Here is a 26,229-nt window from a genome sequence, read left to right on the forward strand (position 1 = left end):
TTGAGATCATAGTTATTCCCAAGAGGTCTCAAAGAAGTCGTCCAGGAAAATAGTTTATTACTAGCTTGGGCTTTGGCTCCCAATCCTTATATTAGAGGGCTCCTAGCTCTCATGTTTGAGGAGGACCACATGGTAAGCTTTCTTTGCCTGGGCCACTTAGTGTCCTAAGGCCTACAGTGCTAAAAGTAGTGAGAAGTCTCCTGGTTTCTATCCTCCAGACCTATATTCCCATCTTACTATCATAATTAAAAGAAGAATAAACAGGCCTAAGAACAGGGTTGGGATGGGGTGGAGGGTACAATAAGATGAGTAATTAAATAGCATATTTATGATATAAGTTCAGAAAATGAAATTCTAAATCACCATGGAGGCAGTATTTCTGGCCATATGAACAACCAGGTCTTATCTAGAGACAGTATCAATGTTTGTTTTTTTGTTATTGTTGTTGTTTTGTTTGTTTGTATTTGGAGAAGTAGGAGGAGGTAGCAGAATTAAAAAAAAAAAAAAAGGAGCTTCAATGCCCTTGAGGAAGTTCATCCTAGGAAAAACCTCTATGATGACCAGTGGTTTTCCATTTCCTTCAAGGTTAGGACAAGCAGAAATGGTAGCTAGATGAACTTTCTGTCCCACAAGGGCTTTTAAACAATGATATTACTGGTTAAGGGGTATAGTTTCTTGCTCTGTAGGTTTTTTGAGAATATTTCACTGAAAGTTCTAGTATGTCAGGTCTCTTTTAGACTGGTCCAGTACCAAGGCAAAGGACAGACACCAGCTTACATAATTATCAGTGCCCCCAGGAGGATCCATGGCTCCTCCTCCTATCCTTCCTCCTCAGTTAATTGTATTATTTGAACCCTAAGTAACCTAAATCAGAAACCACAAAGTCACCTTTCACTCTTGTCTTTCTAACCTCCATATTATATTAAGTGCAAATATTCTTTATCTTCTCCTACTCTCCTACAGACACCCTAAAGTCCAGCTACAACTCACATCCCCCACAATACCATAGGCCTCCAAGACTCTGTGTATGTGATTCCCTCTTTCTGGAATTCATTCTTCAGACATTTTCTCTATTTGGCAAAATCTTGCTTTTATAAGACCAACATCAAGTCCTGCATCCATAGTGAAGCCTTCAATTACTCTTGCCCAGGTCAGCCCATCTGAAGTGGCACTCACTCCTACATCTGCTAGGGGAAACACTCATCACATGCTACAACATCTTCCATCTATTACAAGCTCCTTAATCATAGGGATTTTACATCTTTACCTCCTGGAAACTGCCTAGCACATAGCTATATTTGCTGAAAAATAGAATAAATGAACATCTGAGTTCCAACTTTCTGCATTATTTAATGTTGCCAGTGGCATCAACTTTATTTTTTTTAATTTTTTAAAAATTATTTTTTTAACGTTTATTTATTTTCTGAGAGAGAGGGAGCTGTCAAGCACAGAACCCGATGCATGGTTCGAACCCACAAGCCATGAGATCATGACCTGAGCCGAAGTTGGACTGAGCCACCAGGCGCCCCCGGTGGCATCAACTTGGGAAATAAATTCCTTTAAATCCATTTTTTTAAGTCTGTAAAATACATAATTGTATGGTTGTTCTGAATATTAAGAGGAGATTTATTAATTCAATCAAAAATGTGTGTGTATGTATATATATGTAAATCCCATAGAACAGTATTTGCAGTAGGGAAAGTGCTCCACAAAACTAATGTTTCCTTTTCTAGGTCACTGGATAACTAAAAAATATTGAGACATTTACATTTTTAAATGTCAGTAATCCTCAAAATGCCTTGAAGCCTCTTAAAAACTGAATCCACAAATTAAAAATGTATTTCTAAGCATTACGTTCTGGCAAAGCATGCAGTACAGTTGGGGGTAGAGATATTTTTACAAATGAACTATAATATGATATGGTTAAGAGCTCTAGTAGGGCTTTAATAAAATATTGCAGAATCTCAGGGCACACGGGTGGCTCAGTTGGTTAAGCATCCAACTTTGGCTCAGGTCATGATCTCATGGTTTGTGGGTTTGAGCCCCATGTCAGGCCCTGTGCTGACAGCTCAGAGCCTGGAGCTTGCTTGGGATTCTGTGTCTCCCTGTCTCTCTGCCCCTCCCCTACTTGCACTCTGTCTCTGTCTCTCCCTCTCAAAAATAACATTTAAAAAAAAATTAAAAAATACTGCAGGATCTCAACAGTAGTAAAATAATGAAATGCTCAGGGGAAAAGTGTATAATAAGAAAAGTGTAATAAGAAAAGGCTCAGGAAAAAACATCTGCTAATGATGGACAGATTCAGAGGCTGTTCTTGGAAAAGGGCATTTTTATAAAAAAAAAAATGGCCAATCTAGGTGGGAACATGGATTAAGTCCAGAAAATCTTCAGTTTAGATATAAATTGAAATTATACATAAACTTTGAGGAAGACTCTAAGAGGCAAAAAGTGGCCCTAAAAAAGATGTTCTTTTAGTAAATTGAATTATTAGTAGATATGTGATTATTGTGATATAAAGGATAGATCCAGTGATGAAAACCAGTTTCTCCTCAATATTTATTAAGGGAAATAGAAATTCCTGTACCCAGTTTGACAATGAATGGGTAGATTGGAGGCATCAACTTCCATAATGGCTGATACTCAATAATTTTGAAATTAAATATATAAAATAAAACATTTAACTAATTGGGGCTTATTTGAGAATTGAGTGGAGATTTTCACTGCTTCTCAAGGCTAAGAACTGAGAGACAGGCTGAAAAACTCTCATAATTAAATAAGACTAGATAAACAGGCAGCCTTCAGGAAGAAGGTAAAGGCATCAACTCTCCTCATTCCAGCCCAGAGAATGTACAGTTCACCCTAAAGTGAATAATCAATTTCTCTTTGTTAACTAAGAATGAGATTTTAAAAAACAAAAGAAGGACCATTTATCATTTAAAAATACAGGCATGATGAAAACCTCTAGAAAGCTATAAGGGCCCTTGAATTAACTCTGCTAAAAGAGAAGGGCAACCAGTATCTACAGAGCTCCTTGTTAGTGAGAGTGGGGTCATCCATAACCAGCGATCAGGAAAAATGCACAAGTTGCAGACCTATCTGTGAAGGAAGAGAACCAAGTATTTTGTATCTAGCTGGATTGTATCTCACATCAGAATTATTAGAAAGACAGGGGTGCCTGGGTGGCTCAGTTGGTGAAGTGTCTGACTCTTGATTTCAGATTAGGTCATGATCCAAGGGTTGTGGTTGTGGGATTGGGCCCCATGTCAGGCTCTGAGCTGAGTGTGGAGCCTGCTTAAGATTCTCTCTCTCTCTCTCTCTCTCTCTCTCTCTCTCTCTCTCTCTCTCTCTCTGTGTGTGTGTGTGTGTGTGTGTGTGTCTCTCCCTCTGCCCCTCTCCCTTGCTTTCTAAAATAAAATACAATACAATACAATACAATACAATAAAATAAAAGATAAGATAAAATTTTAGAAAGATAGTAACCTACAGTGAGACTCTTCACCAGGAGCCAAAAAAGTGAAACTAGAAAGACCTTGTAAGACAAAAGCTGTCACCCATCAGGCCTATTCTGAGACCTATTGCAGTAGCCCCATCATTAGAAAGACAGTCCAGGTCTTTACCAAATCCTTACATTGTCAGAAAAAAATAATTGTTTTTCCTTCTGATTTTATGCATTATTCAGAATGCCCTGTAATTGTGGTATTTTTAAAGATTTACAAAAGCTTTGGACCCTCATGAGTTTTGCTAACACATCCACATGAACTTTGAGGAATTTAAGAATAAATTGGAAGACGACAGGTTGTGCCATGTGGTACCTAACAAAGTTTTATAGACAAAAGCATATGGAACCATGATTGAAAAGATATTTGGAGGACAGATGTAAATGATTTTTAAGGAAAGACGACCCATCTCAATGTCTTACTAAATCACTTCGGAAGTGTTTCTATAGATCTACCATTTCCCCTCTTGTCTATTTTAAGCTCATTCCCATCTCCATTTTCTTAAGTGAGATGGACACGGAGTAGTCTCTTTGCTCCTCCATGTGCATTTTCAATAATTGGCTTGCAAGAAAGATTTATCCAATTGAGTTAAATTGTAGAAATGTTCTAAAATCTCTCATTGTGTCTCTCTTAGTCTTCTGCCTTCTTTTTGCTTCAGCTACCTCTTTGCTCCTGGATTCACTTCAATCTCTCCATATCTCTCTGAAACTGAGGCCCCCGAAGTACCTGCAGTCCCCTGATGATGACCTGGCCAGGGCCAAATATTATAAATGCGTCAATGCTGGCCATGCCAGATGCCTATTATGGGCTAGATTCCTGTGATGTCCAAAAGGTAAATGTAGGTCACACACTCTCCCAGAAGACCTTATTGATCTGCACTAGTGGGAGATACCATAAATAATGGAAATACCAAAAATAACGTCAGTTTCATCATAGCTCAAGTTCTAACTCCGTATTTTGCTTCCTTCCTTCTCGTAAGACATGATCATCCATTGTGCTTATCCATTCTCTATCTGAGCCCTAATGTGAACTTCCTATTCCATTAGAAGCTATAATGAAACCAGACTAGACTTGTTGCTCCTCTCCCTTGTCAGTCACTTTCAGTATGGAACGTTAAAGAGTAAAACAACCAAAAAAGCAAAGGGAAAAAGAGAGAAAATGATATGCAAAGGTATTCATAATGATATTCCTCTGAATGTTGATGGCCTGTGTATATGTCCAAAGAGGGATGAGTAAGAAATTGAAGAGGAGAACTTAGTAATCAAGAATTACTCAACATCAGCAGATTGGATAACTTCAGCTGTTCTGTGGCATTAGTTAATCTGAGCTATTTTACTATTTAAAATGCCTGAAAAAAACTGGAGTGACTCTAAATGGCTTAGAGAAGAAAGAGAGAAAAAATTAGAGGTAATGAGAGATGGGGAGGGGGGTTGTATACCAATAGAATAGAAGAATATAAAGCTGAAGCACAGAAAGATTCCTGGACTGAGAAATGGATGATTTTAAAAGGTGAATAGTTATATATTTAGAGATTCAAAAACTACATCTAGAACCTGATCTTATCACTTTATAGGGAAGCAAAGAGACTAATGGGGTAAAGTACAGGGACTTTGGAGGCAAGCATACCGGAAATTCAGCCTTGGCATTGTCACTTACTATAATGTGGAGCTGGCTAGCTGAGTCACAAGTTTTTTCTCCTATAAAATAAGGATCAACTAAAATAATGTACAGTTAATGGGTGGCACAGATTAGATAATAAATAAAAATTAGTTGTGATCTCTGTTTCCTCTTCATCTCCTTGTGGTTTCACTTCACATGTGGAAGGAATATTGTAAAGATCTGTCCAGTTTCCCACTTGCAGAAACTCAGAGAAAGGGAAGGATCTCATCCATCCTAATGGTTCCTACTTCTCCCTGTCAGGAGGGACTTTCCATCTAAGTTTTTTTCCCCCTAATATATTTTAGTCCCATTTTCTCTTAATCTTCTCCCAGAAACATTGCAAAAAATATCAACCCCAAGTTCTGTATCACAATCTCTAGGAAAGGATCATCATTGAGTCACTTCTCAGCCTCTCTTTCTCCAGGTAACAATAAAGAAAAATGCCAGATAAATAGAAAACACTGACATGCACAAGCATAAAGAGGAAGACTGAAAAAAGAAAGGAGAAAAAGTAATCCTCTGGGAGGATACTAGGATATCCTAGGATATCTCTGGTATAGTAGAGAGATCTTACCCACACCAAACAAAAAGGAGGAAAAATGTTAAAGCCAAAGAAAGAATTAGAGAGACTGAAATAGAGAAGAGTGAAATAGGAAAGAATGTGCACATGTGACAAGATGGTGTATGTGTGGAAAAGTGATGAATAGGTGGACATTTAGGGGAGGGATAAAGAAGCACATCAAGAGACAGAGAACTAAGAACCCAAATCTCAGCACAAAGAGAGAGAGAGAGAGAGAGAGAGAGAGAGAGAGAGAGAGAGAGAGAGAGAAAGCCAAAGCCAAAGGCAAATGTGGAAAAAGAGACTGAGAGATTGACCAGGCAAGCTAGGCATGGCTCCCTGGTCATGTGGAATCAGAACTAAATAGCCAGGTACTTGGATTATGCTTCCTTAAGTTCTAGGAGTACAAGATTGACCTTCTGGATTGTCTTTCTCTCTGCAGCAATTAGAGACTGGTCTTTGCAAACCAGACTGGCCCCACCAGAAACATCCAAGCCATAAGCCCCTCAGTCAGAGTCATGAGGGCTGGTGGGCAGACTCTGAGAGCCTGGTGGGGACTCAGAGGGAGATCCCAAGAAAAGAGTAGCTGGAGAGAATTAGAAAAGTGGAGACAGAGGTAGGCATCTAGAAAGTGAGAAATAGACAAGGTGGAGGTTAATGGAGTGTCCTCTCCTTCATGGCCACTGTGTGAAGAGCCTGGTGTGATCTGAACACAGGTGGTCACTGAGGGAGTCAGGGGGTATTCATCTCTGATAGATGCCAACCAAGTCAGGCTCAACTTTCATTGCGGAAGTGAGTACATTTACTGACCTTCTCCACGGGCTTTGGTACATGAGGGTGATGACATTGGCTCTGCTGATCTCAGCCCCAGAAGAGGGATCCATAGGCATAGAGTGAGGGTACCGTGAATTTTGCTGCAAACCAGCTGCTTGTTTATAGGACAGGGAGTGTGACATCCTTCTGTGAATGCACATGTGCAAGGTGTGCATGCATGCACATATGCACATAGATGTGAGCTTCTAACTGGTTACTGCTGGGAGCCAACTGTAATAAGGCCAACTATCTCTTCCTGAAGTGTTACCATTCTAACTGGATCCCCAGGGATAGTCTCAAACCAGTCCAATCCAAGACTCCCTCGTGAGGCTATGTCCATGGCAGGTGGCCTGGAAAGTCTAGACTAGTCTCAGGTTTTCCCAGAGAAGTTCTGGTCCATTTACCAGGTAACTTGATAGATAAGGGGCCTAGCAAAAATCATTATCCCTGTGTTTTCAGCTTTAAATCTGGGAGCCCTTTAACTCTTGTCTACCAATTTTATTTTGCATTAATTTTCTAGTTAGGGTTTCTGATGACTTGTGCCCCCAATTAAATATTCACTTTCATACGATTACACTACATTCAACACAACAACAAACACTGGCTGAGTACCCACTCTGCTCCAGTTACCTTGTTAAATGCTGCCAACAGGGTGCTAAACAAACAGCCACAAGCTCTCCTTGATAACATGCCTCCCTTCTAACTGCCATCCTCTACCTCTTCATTATCACACTTTGATTCTTCAAATCTGGAATGACCTTCTTTTTAGCTTTTTTTTTTTAATTTTAGAGAGAGAGAGAGAGAGTGCGCGCACACAAATTGGGGAGAGGGGCAGAGGGAGAGATAGAGAGTCTTAAGCAGGCTTCATGCTCAGTATGGAGCCCAACACAGGGCTTGATCCCATGACCCTGGAATCATGACTTGAGCCGAAATCAAGGGTTGGACGCTCAACCAACTGAGTCATCCAGGCGCCCCTGGAATAACTTCTTCCCCCTGATCTACCCACTGTTCTTCCCAAACCCTGCCTGCCTAGTGCTGAATTAGATTCAGCATAACTCAAAGAACTTCAGTTATCCTCATATTCCCTCAATCCTTTAATGCTCTTCTTTCTACCCCTGGAGAGCCTGGAGTCCTATAAAGTTAAAGTTTATGATGCTTGCGTCCTGACTCATTCTAAATGTGTGGGATGGCTTTTTGTCTCCACTCACCACCAACCAAGTGGTCTCCAAGTCTAGGTCTTACAAGATCTAATATAATTGGGGCATTTGGGAAACATAATTCAGTTTGGAGGAAGACACGATTTTGAAGCATAAGTCACAAAAGCTAAGCTTCAGGATATTGACCTTTGCAGTACAAGATGTCTGACATTGTTCAGACACCAATTCAAAAACTTCTAAAAAAAAAAAAAAAGCCAACTTGTCAAGTTCTTTATAGCTATTTCTTTAAAAAATTTTTTTTAATGTTTATTTATTATTGAAAGGCAGAGAGAGAGGGTGAGCAGGGGAGGGGCAGAGAGAGAGGGAGACACAGAATCTGAATCAGGCTCCAGGCTCTGAGCTGTCAGCACAGAGCCTGACGTGGGGCTTGAACCCACAAACCGCAAGATCATGACCTGAGCTGAAGGCGGACGCTTAACCGACTGAGCCACCCAGGCACCCCTACAGCTATTTCTATACCATTAATTGATATTGTAAAAAGGAACCTTATTGGTGTCCTCACTTCCCTATAACCTCTGGTTCACAACATTTTAAAGACAGAATTCCAACCCAAACATGATATGCAATTCAAATTTGGGTAAAAAAATAATTGTAGTTGACCCTGGAACAACATAGGGGTTAGGGGCACCACCCCATGTGTGGTCAAAAATCTGTATAAAACTTTAATTCCTCCAAAAACTTAACAACGAATAGCCTACTATTGACTGGAAGCCTTATGAATAACATCTACAATTGATTAAGACATATTTTGTATGTTATATGTATTATATGTTGTATTCACACAATAAAGTAAGCTAAAGAAAATGTAAAAATGAAAATCGTTTTAGGAAGAGGAAATACACTTACAGTAATTTACCATAAAAAATCCATGTGGAAGTGGACTTGCACAGTTCGGGCCCCTGGTGTTCAAGGGTCACTTGTAAATCAAAAAAAAGAGATGTCCAAAAGTGGTATAATTTCAAGAGCCATTAGGGCAAAGAGTTGTTAACTCTATTGATGCTATGTGAGGTAAGTCTGCATATATTTCCATTTATTTAGATTTTCTCTAATGACATTCCATAAATTTATATGCATCTTTCCATGATGGATTACCCTTTTTCATTAGAGTTATTCCTATATATTTTATATTTTGGATAGTATTTAAAATCATATCTTAAAATTTTAATTTTCTAATTTGTTGGTATATAGAAATGCAATTCAGTTTTTGTACATTGATTTTGTATCCAGTAACTGTGTTAAATTATATCAATTTTAATATATTATTTATGCATTGTTTTAGTTTTTCTGTGAAGACAATCATATATCATTGTAAATGAAGGCAATTTTGCCTTTTCATTTCTAGTTCTTATATCAATTACCTATTTCCCTTGTTTTATTGTACTTTCTAGGAGCTTCAATATAATCTTGAATAAAAGTAGGGATAATGGTTACCTAGGCCTCTTTATGATCTGAAGGTAATTTTAATGTTTCACTGTTAGAGGAGGATGTTTGCTGTTCGGTTTGGTGTATAATCACTTTAATAGCTTAAGGAAGTTCATTTCTATTCCTGGTCAGCTGAGAAGTATTGTTTTTTAAGTTATAAACAGGTATAAATGCAAAATAGATGCATTTCCTGCATCTACTGAGATAATCATGAGGTATTCACTTGTCTGTTAACGTAGTGATTTACATAATTCATTTTCTGATGTGAAATCAACTCTGAATTACTGGAATAAACCCAATTTTGTTCATTATATAAGGTATTATATTTTTAATACATTGTAGGAGACAGTTTTATTTGAGAATTTTGCCAACTATGTTTGAGAGTGAGACTAGCTTATTTTGTCTTCATCAAGTTTTGGTATCAAAGTTATCATTTAAAAAGCTGAGGTGCACGCCAGTCAGAGTGGCTAAAATGAAAACTCAGGAGACTATAGATGCTGGCGAGGATGTGGAGAAACGGGAACCCTCTTGCACTGTTGGTGGGAATGCAAACTGGTGCAGCCGTTCTGGAAAACATTGTGGAGGTTCCTCAAAAATTAAAAATAGACCTACCCTATGACCCAGCAGTAGCACTGCTAGGAATTTACCCAAGGGATACAGGAGTACTGATGCATAGGGGCACTTGTACCCCCATGTTTATAGCAGCACTTTCAACAAGACCCAAATTATGGAAAGAGCCTAAATGTCCATCAACTGATGAATGGATAAAGAAATTGTGGTTTATATACACAATGGAATAGTATGTGGCAATGAGAAAGAATACTATGTAGCAACATGGATGGAAATGGAGAGTGTGCTAAGTGAAATAAGTCATACAGAGAAAGACAGATACCATATGTTTTCACTCTTATGTGGATCCTGAGAAACTTAACAGAAGACCATGGGGGAGGGGAAAGAAAAAAAAAAGGTTAGAGAGGGAGGGAGCCAAAACATAAGAGACTCTTAAAAACTGAGAACAAACTGAGGGTTGATGGGGGGTGGGAAGGAGGGGAGGGTGGGTGATGGGCACTGAGGAGGGCACCTGTTGGGATGAGCACTGGGTGTTGTATGGAAACCAGTTTGACAATAAATTTCATATTAAAAAAAAATAAAAATTTGAGGTGTTTTCCTCTTTTTCCAGTTATATGAAATTAGATTAACTTTCCTTGATTGATAGTATTTGCTTTAAAATCCTATGTCTGGTTCTTTATTTATAGAAATATTATAAAAATACATTTTTAAATTTTAAATTCCAGGGTAGTTAACATACAGTTTTATATTAGTTTCAGTTGTACCATATACTGATGGTACCATATAGTACCATATAGTGATACACCACCCAGTGCTCATTATGAGAAGTGCACTCCTTAATCCCCATTGCCTATTTTACCCATCCCTCCCCACCTCCCCTCTGGTAACCATTAGTTTGTTCTCTATAGCTAAGAGTCTGTTTCTTGATCTGCCTCTCCTTTTTTTTTTTTTTAAATCTTTGCTCATTTTTTGTTTCTTAAATTCCACCTATGGGTGAAATCGTATGGTATTTGTCTTTCTCTGACTGACTCACTTATTTCACTTAGCATTAACCTCTCTAGCTCCATCCATATTGTTGCAAGTGGCAAGGTTTCATTCCTTTATGGCAGAATAATATTCTACTGTGTACATATCACATCTTCTTTATCCATTCATCTATTGACGGACACTTGGGATGCTCCCATAATTTGGCTATTGTAAATAATGCTACTATAAACATGTATTATCCCTACATATATCCTCCCTACAACGCATTATCCCTATGAATTAGTGTTTTTGTACTTTTTTGAGTAAATACCCAGTAGTGAGATTACTGGATTGTAGGGTAGTTCTCTTTTTTAACTTTTTGGGGAAACTCCAAACTGTTTTCCAGAATGGCTGCAGTTTGCATTCCCACCAACAGTGCAAGAGAGTTTCTTTTTCTCCACATCCTTGCCAATACCTGCAGTTTCTTGTGTTTTTTATGTTACCCATTCTGACAGGTGTGGGGTGGTATCTCATTGTAGTTTTGATTTGCATTTCCCTGATGATGAGTGATGTTGAACATCTTTTCATGTGTCTGTTGCCCATCTGGATGTCTTCCTTGGAAAAAATGTTTATTCATGTGTTCTGTCCAATTTTTTTTTTTAATTTTTTTGTCAACGTTTATTTATTTTTGGGACAGAGAGAGACAGAACATGAACGGGGCAGGGGCAGAGAGAGAGGGAGACACAGAATCGGAAACAGGCTCCAGGCTCCGAGCCATCAGCCCAGAGCCCGACGCGGGGCTCGAACTCACGGACTGCGAGATCGTGACCTGGCTGAAGTCGGACGCTTAACCGACTGCGCCACCCAGGCGCCCCTGTGTTCTGTCCATTTTTAATTGGATTATTCATTTTGGGGTTGTTGAGTTTTATAAGTTCTTTGTATATTTTGTTACTAACCCTTTATTGGTTATGTCATTTGCATATATCTGCTTCCATTCCGTAGGGTGCCTTTTAGTTTTGTCAATTGTTTCCTTCACTGTGCAGAAGCTTTTTATTTTGATGTAATCCAAATAGTTTATTTTTACTTTTATTTCCCTTGCCTCAGAAAACATATCTGGAAAAATGTTTTTATAGCTGATGTCAGAGAAATGACTGTCTGTGCTCTCTTCATAATTTTTATGGTTTCAGGTCTCACATTTAGATCTTTAACCCATTTTGAATTTATTTTTGTGTATGGTGAGAAAAAGTGGCCCAGTTTCATTCTTTTGCATGTAGCTGTCCAGTTTTCCCAACACCATTTGTTGAAGAGCTTTTTCCCCCATTGGATATTCGTTCCTACTTTGTCAAAGATTAGTTGCCCATATAATTATGGGTTTATTTCTAGATTTTCTATCTGTTCTATTGATCTATGTCTCCAGTTTTGTGCCAGTTCCAGTGTTTTGATTATTACTGCTTTGTAGTATAACTTGAAGTCTAGAATTGTGATACCTCCAGATTTGCTTTTTTTTCAAGATTGCTTTGGCTATTCAGGATCTCTTGTGGTTCCATATACATTTTATGATTTTTTGTTCTAGTTCTGTGACAAATGCTGTTGGTATTTTGATAGGGATTGCATTAAATGTGTAGATTGCTTTGGGTAGTATGCACATTTTAACAATATTTTTTCTTCCAATCCATGAGCATGGAAAGTCTTTCCATTTCTTTATGTCATCTTCAATTTTGTGGAAATAATCTTAAACTACGGATTTACTGTATGATTACAAATGTGTGCATGTTTTCTATTTCTTCCTTAGTCATTTCTGGAAAATAGTATCTTTTCTAGAACTTTTCTATTTATTGAAGCAGATTTAATGTCATAAATTTTTCTATAGTATTATAGTAGAATTTTAAAAACTTGTGTTAGTTTTCAATTGCTATGTAGCATATTACCACAAATTCAAGGACTTAAGGTAACACAATTTTATTATCTTACAATTTCCTTGGGTCAGGAGTCTGGGTATGTTTAGCTGGGCATTCTGCTCAGGGTTGCACCAGGCTGAAATTAAGGAGCACCAGGTTGTGATTTCATCTGTGGCTTAGGGTCCTCTCCCAAGCTCACTGTTTGTTGGCAAAATCCATTCCTTTGCAGTTGTACTACTGAGGTACCTATCTCCTTGCTGGTGTCAGTCAGACAGTACTATAAACTCCTAGAGGCTGCCCATAGTTCCTTGCCACATGGCCACCACAGGCAGTTCACAATGTGGATGTATGTTCTTTTCCAGCTAGCTGGAGTGTTATCTTTCTTAGACTTCCAGCCTTCTCTAGCCTGCCATAATGCAGTTTTATAGAAAATAAATTTTATATTTTGACTTTCCTTGTTATGACGACAGCTGTCAATCTAATTGTGGTTCTTTTGAAGGGAACCTGTCTTTTTATTCAGGTAGCTGTTAAGTTTTTCTCTTTGCCTCTCATTTTCAGAGGTTCTAATGGTGTGCTCATGTGTGTATTTCTTTTTATAAATAATGTATTTTTGATGTATTTAGGACCTCTTTAATCTGTAGATTGATGTCTTTTCCAGTTTTGGAAAAATTTCAGCTATTTTCTCTTCAAATATGTATTTGCTCTATCTATTCTTTCTTTCATCTTCTTTATGACATATCACTCACTTTACTAATCCTCTTATTGGTTGTTTCTAAACATGCTTAAATGCAGATTGAATGTTCCTGGATGTCAGCCTCCAAATTCTTCACTGCTTTTTTAGTGCTTTAGTGCCTTCAAGTGGATAGTTTAAAATATATGTCCAGCTTTTGCTGTTTTTAGTGAGACAGTTGGTCCAAATTACATGGTCCACCAATATCAGAAACAGAAGGCCTCTTATAATTCATTCTGCAAAGTCTGCAGTTATGTGCCCCTTTAATTCTTAGTATTGTTTAAGTCTGTTTATTTTTGATCAGTCATGCCACAGTTATGAAATTATCAATTTATTCAATCAATTTAATCAATCTTTAGATTTGTTTGAATTAATTATATGATACATTATTATTCCTTCTATGTTCCTTGCATAATCTATTATTCTGTGATTAAGTTGGTAGCTTAATTTATTACTTTTTAACACTTATTTTTTTTCCTAATAGAAGGAAGTATTGCTCTAGGTACATCCCACAAAATTGTAAATAGTTTCATTACAAGTTTTGGATTTGTAAAATTGTCTAATTTTTATTATAATCAATTCTTTTGTTGGAAGCTGGACATGAGGTATTGGGTAAAAGGAACTGAGGTAAATAGGCCTTTAGTGGGAAGTTTTATGTTAGGCATTAGGCAGTGTTTAATGTTTGCTGTAGTTGTGGTGTCAGAGGTTAAAATTTCCTCTAGTGTCCTCGTTTTTGTCTCATTTGCTGTTTTTTTTTGTTTCCCCAGAGACTCCTTCATAAATAAGGTCTGAGGACTCAGCTCTTTCAGCTGTACTCCTTGAAATTCTCCAGCCTTATTGATGTGGTAGCAAGGTACAGGGGAGTGGAAGAATTCCATAGTCTTATGATTAGGTCTCAGTCTCCTAGTGAGCCTTTGTCCCTGGGCTGTAACCTTCATAGGTCCCTCTCAGTTTTCCTTTTCTTTCTTGGATCCTCCCCCAGATTTGTTAGGTTCTCACAAAATAGTTTTCCTTGAGGGCAGACTGTTAGGGAGAACAGTGCTCTCTGGGTTTATTTCAAAATGCTAACTTTTCCCTTCCTCTTGCTGAAGCACAGGGGGTTTATTTCCTGATGTTCATCTTGAGAAACCGATGGGGCTGCTGGAAGTAAAACTCATGAAACTATGAGAGCTCCTCTGAGGGCAGGACCTCAGTAGTTCTTATCTCTGAAGCTAGCCTATGCTCAGTCTCTAGTAATAGTTCATTTCCCTTTAATGTTCTGACCAGGCTCAAGATGCAGCTTCTACTCCCAGAAAGCTGTAACTTTCTGTGTTCCCTTGTCTCCTAGTTTTTGGGGTGGTGGTTTTTCCTGTGACTTCAATTCTCTGATAGATCTAAGAAGTCTTGCTGACTTTCAGTTTGTTTACCCTTTTTTATTGGTGAGTGTGGGAGCAGCAACTTCCAAGCTTTTTATTCTTTCCACGTTGGACTAGACTTATACCTCATTCTTTGGTATGTAGGTTAATTAGAATTGTGTTTCTTAATTTCTAACCATATGGGCTTCCTTCTAGTTATCTTTTTGATACTGATTTCTAACTTAACTGTATCATGGTCAGAGAACTTGATCTGTATGATTCCACATCTAAAATGTTTTGAGATATGCTTTATTGACTAGTATATGGCCTATTTTGAAAAAATTTTCAATTCACGGTTGCTAATATGTGCCTGGTACTTGTTAGTCAGTGATCTGGGCGGAAGTGGTTGGCATACTTAAACAGGACTAATGAGGGGGCTTACCAGGATGTGAACAGGATTAGGGGAATCAGAAAGGGATGTTGAAGCATCCCAGGCTCTCAAGAGCAGAAAGCAGGTACCACCTTATGGGGATAGGAAAGGGAGATTTTGGAGAAGGACACCTGACAGTAATTCTGGGACATCAGGGAAAAAGGAGAAGAATAAAGAGCCTCACTCACTAATTCTCCTGCCTTCCTCTATCCTGCTAAGTAACTCTTATTAGTTGAGCCCAACAGGATGTAGAAGGCAACGAAACCCATTGAGGCAGCAAACAAAGGTCTGTCTGCCAGGACACAGATCAGAGGGAGAAGGTATGTATTTAGTTCTATAGGGGAAAAGAAAATATCCATCATACATAAAAGGAAGAGTGGATCCTTTATATGGGAGGGGCATATGGGTGAGGGAAATATACACATTGATGAAAGAGGGAGATTGATAAGGTGAATGAGAAAAATGTTGACATTCTAGGAAGTATTCCTATTAGAGGGCACATGGTTTTCACGGGTTGCACTGAATGGCATTTGCAGGAATCATAATGCAAATGAGCAAAGGCAATGAATGATAGGATTGAGCTAGGCAAGAATGTGAGATTGGTGGGAACAAGAGAAAGATCACTGATGAATGGATGAAGTTTGAATGGAAGTAACAGAGGAAATGGGCAGAATTTAAGTAGGAGTCCATGCTAGTGGCAGGCAGAAGGATGTGATTGAGTAGGAAAAGTCCTATAATTTGAGATAAGTAGAGGAGTAAGGGTAGACTCAGATAGGGATAAACACAGAGGTTTTAGAGCAGGTTTTTATCACATCTACTTATATAGATTGTTGCTGTGGCAGTGCCAGCAGAAGTCCTGCCCATGGTAAACCAGAAGTGTCTTTGTAGACAAAATTCTGCATCCTAAATTCTTGGTTTCCTCCTGCCTCTTTTTTTCCCATATCAGTTCCTCTCATCATCTTCCTCATTCTGTCCTTTTAATACTTTATCTCCTGACCAGGGTTACTCAACCTCAGCATTATTGATTTCTTGGGTTGTATAAATCTTTATTATGCGGGTTGTTCTGTGTATTGTAGGATGTTCAGCAGCACCCCCGACCCCTACATACTAGGTGCCAGTTGCACACACCCTCCTCCTGTTATGACAACCAAAAAATGTCTTCAGATATTGCCAAATACCTCCTGGGGGAGGTAATCATCCCTGCTGAGAACTCCTGTTCTAGACTTTAGGTAACTGAATAGGGGCAGGGAAGAAAGAGATAGAGGTGTGAGCAGAGTCTTGGAAATGTAGTGTATTATAAGTAAAACAAGAGAGAGGAAGAAATCTTCAAGAACAAAAGGGAAATATTTAAATTGCAAAACATGCGTCCAGGCAGGGCACAAAATTTTTCCAGCGAAAGTGAACAAATACACAAATAACTTAAAGTGCTCTTTTTATATTCTTATAAAATGCAGATGTCACTGGAAGCTTCCCTGACCCTACAAGATTTCATTCTATAGCTCCCACTCCCAGTTTACAATCTGGGGACGTGGATGCACCCCTCAGACTTCCTGTTCTTGCTTCTGCCCTCTCACCTTTCCATTAATAATTCACATGTATTTGGCATATAGCTCCTCCTCTTGTTTCCTTGGAGGAGTAATACAATCCTATTCATCAGTTCTTACTTTTTCTGGGAACTTTCTTGGAGAATTTTGTAGCCACCATATAGGGATAATATTACATACCCCTTAACACATTTCTCCCATCCATTGCTTTTTCCGAAACTTATATACATCCCTTTGTTTCCCTCATGGCTCTCAGTCTGTTCTTTTCCCAAAGCTGGGGCTCCTGCTAATTGCCTTTGCCCTAGAAAGAAATGCTCCAAAGAATGGAATGGTCATCCTCTTACTGTCTTTCTCTTGAAGAGCTTACTACCTTTCCCCCAAATTTGGAATAAACTTTTCCATTTCATTTTACTCACCCCTCCAATCATGAACATGTATCATTAAGAGAAGTTTGGAAAGATCAATCTATACTGGAAGTGAAATCAGACAGATGAGCATTAGACATCAACAGGATCTTCCAGGACTGATGCTAGTAGAAAGAAAGCTATGAGTGCTCTTTCCTGGAGGCTCTCAGCATTGGAGAGTTGCCCAATTGTCAAGACTTGGGTGGTGGTGGGGGACTTCTCTTCCAGGAATCTTCCCCTAGATAGATTCTGCCTGGGCCAGGCTGGTCCTCCCAAGGGCCCTCACCATGGCCCCCTTCATTTCCTTGTTTCGAAAACTATAGATGATGGGGTTACACATGGGGGTGATGATGGTGTAGAGAAGGGAGAAAGGCTTGTCTTTGTCAGGGCCGTGTGTGCTGCGAGGATTCATGTAAGAGAACATGGCTGAGGTATAGAAAAAGATGACCACAGTCAGATGGGAGGCACAAGTAGAGAAGGTCTTCCCCCGACCTGAGGAGGAGGTTCTGCCAAGGATGGAGGCCAGGATGCGGGCGTAGGAGATAACAATGAGCACCATGGGGCTGAGCAGCACCACGATGGCATCGGCAAAGATCATTTTCAGGCTAAACTGGGGGTCTCCACAAGAGAGGGCAATCACTATGGGGGCCTCACAGAAGAAGTTTTCTATGTGGTTGTCTCTACAGAATGGACCACGAAATGTCATATAATCAAGCAGAATGCCATTGATTAGCCCAAAGAACCAGGCAGTACTCACCAACTTTACACAGACCTGCCGGCTCATGATCTGTGCATAGCTGAGTGGGTGGCAGATAGCAACGTAACGGTCATAGGCCATAAAAGCCAAGAGGATGCACTCGGCCACACCTACACCAAAAACCAGATACATCTGGGTCAAGCAAGAGACAAAGGAGACAGTGTGGTTCTTGACCACCAGGTGGATTAGCATCTGTGGGATGGTGGTGGTGATGAAGCAGACATCCAGGAAGGACAGATGGCCAAGGAAGAAGTACATGGGGCTGTTGAGTCTGGGGTCTGTCCAGGTGATGAAGATGATGAGGCCATTCATGGCCATGGCAAGGCTGTAGAGGGCTAGGAAGAGGGCAAAGAGCAATGCCCGAGTGGAAGAGGAGCTCTGCTCGAAGCCCACGAGGATAAACTCTGTCACTGTGCTCCCATTCCTTAGGTCCACCATCTGCGGCCTGCTTGAGGAGGGAAGACAGGAAAAGCACAGGTGAGACAGCTATGTGTGGATGCTACCTAGTTGTATAAAAACAGACAAAGGGGACAAAGGAATGAAAAAGATGGAAATTTTAGTACATTCTATGTGAGTCAATATTGTTATGGGCACTGAAAATGCTAGTGCTATTGTAGGCTGTAATAGTGGAACCATATTATGAACCAAGGGAGATTCTGTTGTACCTTGTGTGAATCAGGCTGCATCTGAAAATATCGTATCCAGTTCTTGGACCTCTATTTTAAATGGTTATCCACTGGGACTACCCATATCCATGGGGCTATGTTCATGAGACAAACAAGATGGTGAAAGATCTGGGAACCACGTGACAAAGCTTTGAAGGAAACTTTAAAGAAGACTCAAGAAATCTGAGACGTCCATTTAAATATTAACGGGATCTCCATCTAGAGGAGTGAATTTTCTATTTCTGTATGCTGTCAATAAGTAGAACTTGAACCAGAGAGTAGAAATGTCAGAGAAAAAAAATGAGTGATATTTCTAATCGCACATTTTCTTTCTGCTCTTAACTACAAAAGCAATGCCTGTTCATTATAGAACATCTAGAAAATACCAAAAAAAGCAAAATTAAGTAAATAAAAACAACCACCTAGAGCGAAACCACATCAATATTTTAGTTTATGCCTTTTCAATCATTCTGTTTTGTGTGTTTACATTTTAAAAGCTTTTAAGATCAACATAAGGTCTGAGTAGAACCTGCCTTCAAAACTTAAGTTGGAGAGAAGTATAGCTTCAGGAAGAAATGCAGCACTGATTCCAGGTTGGAGGATTACAATAGGGAGAAAGTATAAAGGATAAACATTCATCTTTTGTTTGAATGGGCAGTTGGGAACAATTGCATTCCAACCCGTTTTGCAGCCCCAAATAATTTATTCATTTAATAAGTGAATGTCTACTATGTTTCACATATTGTGCTAAGTGCCAGGGATATAAAATCATTAACGAAACCTTTCTCCCTGACCTAATGGGTATTATACTATATCCTAAGTCATTAGATCAAGGGGGTAAGTAAGAATATAGAGAATCCATATAATATATGCATAATATTAACAAAAAAGCATACATTTATAAGCAAATATATTTCAAACTCTCTTGCCTCCATACAGGGAATGTATCTTTTTGAAAGGTCATGGAACATTTGTAAAATACTGTTGTTATATTAGAGTACAAAGAAACCTTAAATGAATTCCAAAGATCCCAAAGAGTGCAGACTATGTTCACTATGTTAACACTGGGCATTAATATTCTTAAATTTCTGTATAGAGGGGATTTCTTAAAATTGTGTTTATTTTCTTCTCTTGAGGGAGAAAAAGAGCACGGTGGCTGGTCAGCTTGTTTATGGGATTTTGCTTACCAATATGGTGTATCATCCCATTGTATACTTTAAATATCTTATAATTTTGTCAATTAGACCTTATTAAAGCTGGAAAAAGTCTGTCAAATCCAAGTGGATAAAAGAGAATATTGTTTGCTGAGGTTTTTGTTTTTGTTTTACTCCAAGAAAATTAGTAAACTCTTACTGGAAATTTTACATTTCAAATGTGTTTCTTTGATAAATAAATTGTAAATAACACTTTTCTGATTAGCAAGGCTGCAGGAGCATTGTCCCATTTGTGCACTGCACAAAGGCTCCTGAAGGGAAGAGTGAATGCTGAAATCCAGCCTATGTAATCTAGCCTGTGCTCAATTTATCAAGCTGTGCACCCTGGTGAGGTGTGAGTTCAAGAGAAGTGGTGCCTTTTCCTCTAGTTCTTGCCTGACAGAGAGTGACTTTTTATAATTAGCGCAAAAGTACCGTATGTGCTAGGGAAGCATTGCTGATCAGGAAGATCTGGCCTTGAGAATATTTCAATTGTAGCACTTAAATTTTTTGTCTTACAACATTGGTGAAATTTTTGAATAAATAACAATAAATAGGCCTATGTTCCTCTGAGTGGATTTTAGGAATAAAAAGGCAACAGGCATTTCTTATAATGCAGTGGTACTCAAAGTGTGCTCCAAAGGCCATCACCCCCAGCAGTGTTAACTGAGAACTTGATAGAAATGCAAATAGTTGGGCCTTACCTCAGCCACTGAATCAAACTCTGGGATGGGGTCCAGAAGCCAGTATTTTAACAAGACCTCCATGTGATTCTGATGCACATTAAACATTGAAAACTACCAGTTTAATGTAGGGCAGGACAAATTATGGCCCCCAAGCTAAATATAGGCCACTGCCTATTTTTATAAACAAAGTTTAATTGGAACATAGCCACTCCCATTTACTTATGCATTGTTTATAATTGTTTTCACACTACAATGGCAGGGCTGAGTAGTTGCCAGAGACCAAATAGCCTGTAAATACGGTTGTCGGTTTAGCAAATAAAAATGTAAAATGATTCATTAAATGTGTTCTTCAGACAAACAATGAATACTTTTTATTATAAATATGTTTCATGCAATATTAGTAACCCAACACACAAAGCCTAAAATATTTCACTATTTGGCCCTTTACAGAAAATGTTTGCTGATCCTGCTTAATGTAATGACTTTAGAGTAGACTTGCTTCTGATAAACAAGGGTGTGTAAGGGAAGCAATGAAGAAGGCCTCAGTCCTGAGTACACATCTGTGATTCTGGTGCATCAAGTCTCAAGGACTTCCTTCCCAAGAAGGCCAAAACTAGGAGACCAATTTGCCTGGATGGAAGGGCAGCTGGTGCCACTTCTTTTTCTTTTTATTAAACTCATTTAATCAGTTGCTTTTCCTTTTTTAAGTACCTGGCATTACACGTGTTCAATTAATATAAAGCAGATGAACTTCAATAGTAAAAATTTTAAAAAATATCAAGCAGATGTTTTAGAAGCATTGGCCAAGTAATTCAGAAGTGTTTCTGTGACAATAATAAAACTAGACATGATTATGAAAATAACCCCAGCTACTTGAAAATGGAGGGAAAAAAAGCCCTTTGAAAACAATCCTTAGATCAAAAAAGGAAATCAAACAGTAATTACAGATTATCTAAAAAGTACTGATAATAAAAGTAGCATATATTAGTAAGTACTATACACAGATTTTTGTTAGAGAAAGTTAATAGCCTGAAATAGTTTTATTATTTAACAAAAAGGAATAAACATAAATGAAATAAGGCAAGATAAAATTGATGTAGAGGTTAGAAGCAGATAAACAAAATTAACTTAAGGAAGACCAGAGGGGAAATATGTACTGGAGGAAAAGATAATTTTCTAGGTAAATATAAATCACTAAAACTCATTAAAGAAAAGATAGAAATCAAGATAAGCTAATATTCTGAGTGAAAGGAATGAAATGCAGTTGTTCTAAACCTTAGCTTCACATTATAGTCACTTGAGTTTTTATAAGATGTTTGTGGAGTTTTTTGGTTTTGTTTTGTTTTTTAGTTTATTTTTTGAGAGAGAGAGAGAGAGAGAGAGAGAGCGAGCACGCACAGGGAGGGGCAGAGAGAGAGAATCCCAAGTAGGCTCTACACTGTCAGCTCAGAGCCCAATGCAGGGCTCAAACTCACGAACTGTGAGATCATGACCTGAGCCGAAATCAAGAGTTGGATGATTAACTGACGGAGCCACCCAGGTGCCCCAACTTGAAGAGTTTTTAAATGTTCCCATGGCAAAAGACATGAACAGACATTTCTCCAAAGAAGACATACAGATGGCCAACAGACACATGAAAAGATGCTCAACATCATTCATCATCAAGGAAATGCAATTCAAAATCACACTGAGGATCACCTCACACCTGTCAGAATGGCTAAAATCAAAAACACAAGAAGTAACAAGTGTTGACAAGGTTGTGGAGAAAAAGGATCCCTCTTGCACTATTGGTGGGAATGCAAACTGGTGCAACCACTCTGGAAATAGTATGGAGGCTCTTCAAAAAATTAAAAATAGGGGCGCCTGGGTGGCGCAGTCGGTTAAGCGTCCAACTTCAGCCAGGTCACGATCTCGTGGTCCGGGAGTTCGAGCCCCGCGTCGGGCTCTGGGCTGATGGCTCAGAGCCTGGAGCCTGTTTCCGATTCTGTGTCTCCCTCTCTCTCTGCCCCTCCCCTGTTCATGCTCTGTCTCTCTCTGTCCCAAAAATAAATAAAAAAAACGTTGAAAAAAAAATTTAATAAAAAAAATAAAAAAAAAAATTAAAAATAGTGTTGTCTTATGACCTAGCAATTGCACTACTAGGTATTTACCTAAAGGATACAAAAATACAGATTCAAAGGGGCACATGCACCCCTATGTTTACAGCAGCATTATCAACACTAGTCAAATTATGGAAAGAGACCAAATCACCATCAACTGATGAATGGATAAAGAAGATGTGGGGGTACCTGGGTGGCTCAGGTGGTTGAGCATCCAACTCTTGATTTTGGCTCAAGTCATGATCTCATGGTTTGTGAGTTCAAGCCCCACATTGGGCTCTGAACTGACAGTGCAAAGCCTGCTTGGATTCTCTCTCTCCCTCTATCTCTGCCCCTACCCCACTCGTGCTCTCTTTGTCTCTCAAATAAATAAACTTTAAAAATAATTAAAAAAATGAAGATGTGGGATACACACACACACACACACACACACACACACACACACACAGAGGCACATTTACTCAGCAATCAAAAAGAATGAAATCTTGCCATTTGCAACAATGTGGAGGGAGCTAGAATGTATTATGCTAAGTGAAATAAGTCACAGAAAGACAAATACCAATGATTTCACTCATATGTGGAATTTAAAAACAAAACAAATGAACAAAGGGAAAGAGAGAGAGAGAGAGAGAGAGAGAGACAGAGAAGGAAGACAGGAAACAGACTCTTAACTATAGAGAATGAACTGATGGTTACCAGATGGGAGGTGGGTGGAGGGATGGGTGGATTAGGTGATGGGGATTAAAGAGCACACTTATCATGATGAGCACCAAGTAGTGTATAGAGTTGTTGAATCACTATATTGTACACATAAGACTAATATAACACTGTATGTTAACTATACTGGAATTAAAATTAAACTTTAAAAAATATGTGGTATAGATGTGTATGTATGTGGCATATATGTACAATTAATATTATTCAGCCATATAAAGAATGAAATATTGCCATTTGCAACAACATAGATGGATCTAGAGGGTATAATGCTAAGTGAAATAAGTCAGTCAGACAAAGACAAATACCTATGGTTTCACTCATATGTGGAATTGAAGAAACAAAACAAAGAAAAAAGAGACAAACGAAAAAGCAGACTCTTAAATATAGAGAACAAAGTGATGGTTACCAGAGAGGAGGTAGATGGGTGAATGAGTGAATTAGGTGAAGGAGATTAAGAATACACTATCATGATGAGAACTGAGTAATGTATAGAATTTTTGAATCACTATATTATACACCTTAAACTAATGTAATGCTGTATGTTAACGATGCTGGAATTAAAATAAATAAATAAAATAAAATGTCCCCATGCCCTAGCTGCATATCAGACCAATTAAAACAGAATGTATTGAGAGGGCTCAGTCATCAATATTTTTAAAAGTTCCCCAGTAAGTCCAATGTGCAGCCAAATTTGAGAATTATTAAAATAGAGAAGACAAAGAGCTATGACAAAATAGTGCCAGGCTCTGATAGTTCCTTAGGTGAGTTCTTTCTAGTATTGCAGCAATCAGATATTTTTGAAGGCTACCAAATCTGTTTACAAGAACAGAAAAAATAAAAGCTTCCTGATTATTTTTAGAAAGTCATAAAACCAGTGATACCAAAACCTAAAAAGTACACAAAAGAAAATTTTGACCAAGATAATTTATATTAATAAGGAAATAGGCAAAACAAATTATTAGCAAATGGAATTCACTAGTGTGTTCAAAGAACAGTGCACCATGACTAACTGAAATTTATTTCAGGGATTTAAGGTTTTTCTTATATGAAGAATTCTACTAATAAAACTCACCATATTAATATGTCAAAGATCAAAAGTGTCTAGTCAATGAGATGTAAAAACATTTGATAAAATTCAGCAGTGATACCTGATTTTAAAAATCCTTAGTAAAATAGGACTAGAAAGAGGCTTCATGGCATAATTTAAAAAGGGCACTTGTGATGAGCACTTGGGTGTTATATGTAAGTGATGAAATACTAAATTCTACATCTGAAACCAATTTTACCATATATGTTAACTAACTAGAATTTAAATAAAAACTTGAAATAAAAAATCTATCTAAATTAAAATAATTATGTATATTAAGTGTTAGGTATTGTTTGTTCTACATGCGTTTTAGGTAATAAGTGCTCTAACTTCAAAATCATGCATGGGGTAGGTAATCTTTCTTCTAACTTCACAGAAAGGATCAGTAATTTGCCCAACATCACACAGTAAATAGTGAAGCATGGATTCAAATCTGGGAAGTCTGATTCCAAAGCTTCACTGTCAACTACCCCCAAACCTACAGGGGTTTGAATGCCCTACAAGTACCAGCCAAAGCATATGACAGATGAATTAAAGGAGTGGGGTGTTGGTAAGTGTTTAACAGATGGCTCTGGGAGGGGCTCTGATCTATAGCATTTGCCAATTTCCAAAGTGTAAATCCTCCCACCATGACTATTTCAAGGTAGAAATGATTGAAACCACTAAACATGTTTTAGGAATGGATACACCTTAGGTTACTATCATATAATTTTTACAACCATATAGATGCAATAGATGTAAATAACCTTGAGAACATAGATATTAGTAAAATATAAATGGAAAAACTTTGGAAGTGATGAATTTTAGTATTACCTTTGTTTTTTAATATAATTTATTTGGTTTTAAGTTTATATAATTTGTTTATAATAGCTCTGTTTAACAAGTTCTTAAAATTCCTGAAAATTTAATAATTGACCCTTGAGAGCTGGTACTAACTGGCTCTAGTACACCACTGGAATGAAAAAAGGAAAGGGCAAAATTATCATTATTTGTAGAAGATATTTCTAGGATTGGTGTGAACTTCTCCTCTCTATGTTTCTGCCTCAACTTATAGGGAGGCCAGAATTTCTACCTAAATTTCTCCCATCAGGAGGGAATAATGTTACAGGAAACACTTTGACCCCACTGTTCATCTTCACTCTACAAATAAATACCCCTCAGGCACTGGTTACATATATTATGATACATACATAAAATGGGACAATCTTTTGGAAATTGTGTCTTACCTCACTCTACGAGGCGGAAATGGCCTTTTTGTCACCAAATCACTGCAACAGGTAAAAAAAAAACAGTCTCGTGGACTCCGAGGATGAGCTAGCCCAGGAAGAACATCTGATGTTGGAATCCTCTCTGGAAAAGATGGTGCCCCTAAAAGTTTACATAATCCCTCATATATAACCTCTCAAATCATTCCAAATAAATGTCTATTCAGATAAAACTTCTTTACTCATTTATAGTAATTTATAGTTTACAAAAGCACATTCACATATATTATCCCATTTAACTCTTACAAAAATCCTGTGAAGTAGATGCTACCTCCATTTTACAGATCAGGAAACTGAGGCTCAGAGAGCTAAAGTAATCTGCTCAAGATTATATAGCTATTAAATGAAAGCAATGGGAAACTACAGCTTTAAAGTCCTTAGAATACCTTTTCCACCACACCAAGGTGCCTCAGGCAGAGGTGTTACTACCTCTTTCAGGTTATACCATTAATGAATGCCTCATTTATTCAGGAATACACACACACACATATGTTATAACCCTCCTTTCCTTGTAGTTACATTCCTCATTCTTTGAATTTAATCATGGTAAGGAACAACTTATTGTGAGTGGGGGGAAAGTCCCTTTGAAGTTTGAATACATTCATTAACCTTTTCCGTCAAGCTGAATATTCATGAGACCTTTTACCATGCCATGCTATCCTTATTTCTTTATTACCTTTAAAGTTTCCAGAAATAAGAAAAGAAACAACTAAAGAA

General features: G+C 38.2%; 2 protein-coding genes across 2 annotated transcripts in view; both read right to left on the minus strand.

Annotated features, from left to right (window-relative positions):
- LOC122472307 (olfactory receptor 10AD1) overlaps positions 1–25,826 on the minus strand; it is a 33,201-nt gene extending 7,375 nt beyond the window's left edge. Inside the window, exon 1 of the mRNA XM_043561726.1 lies at positions 25,474–25,826. The gene's annotated coding sequence lies outside the window, so the exon portion shown is untranslated. The remainder of the gene's footprint in view (positions 1–25,473) is intronic.
- LOC122472308 (olfactory receptor 10AD1-like) lies at positions 17,282–18,676 on the minus strand. Its single transcript, XM_043561727.1, has one exon. It carries the CDS (start codon positions 18,236–18,238, stop codon positions 17,282–17,284), a length of 957 nt encoding a protein of 318 aa, XP_043417662.1. The 5' UTR covers positions 18,239–18,676.
- Positions 25,827–26,229: the final 403 nt, after the last annotated feature.

Source organism: Prionailurus bengalensis, chromosome B4 (genome assembly GCF_016509475.1).
Source record: "Prionailurus bengalensis isolate Pbe53 chromosome B4, Fcat_Pben_1.1_paternal_pri, whole genome shotgun sequence".
Classification (NCBI taxonomy): domain Eukaryota; kingdom Metazoa; phylum Chordata; class Mammalia; order Carnivora; family Felidae; genus Prionailurus; species Prionailurus bengalensis.

Bases quoted from the DNA above. Each gene is read 5' to 3' on its own strand.
- LOC122472308 (XM_043561727.1), bottom strand. From the start codon at position 18,238: ATGGTGGACCTAAGGAATGGGAGCACAGTGACAGAGTTTATCCTCGTG.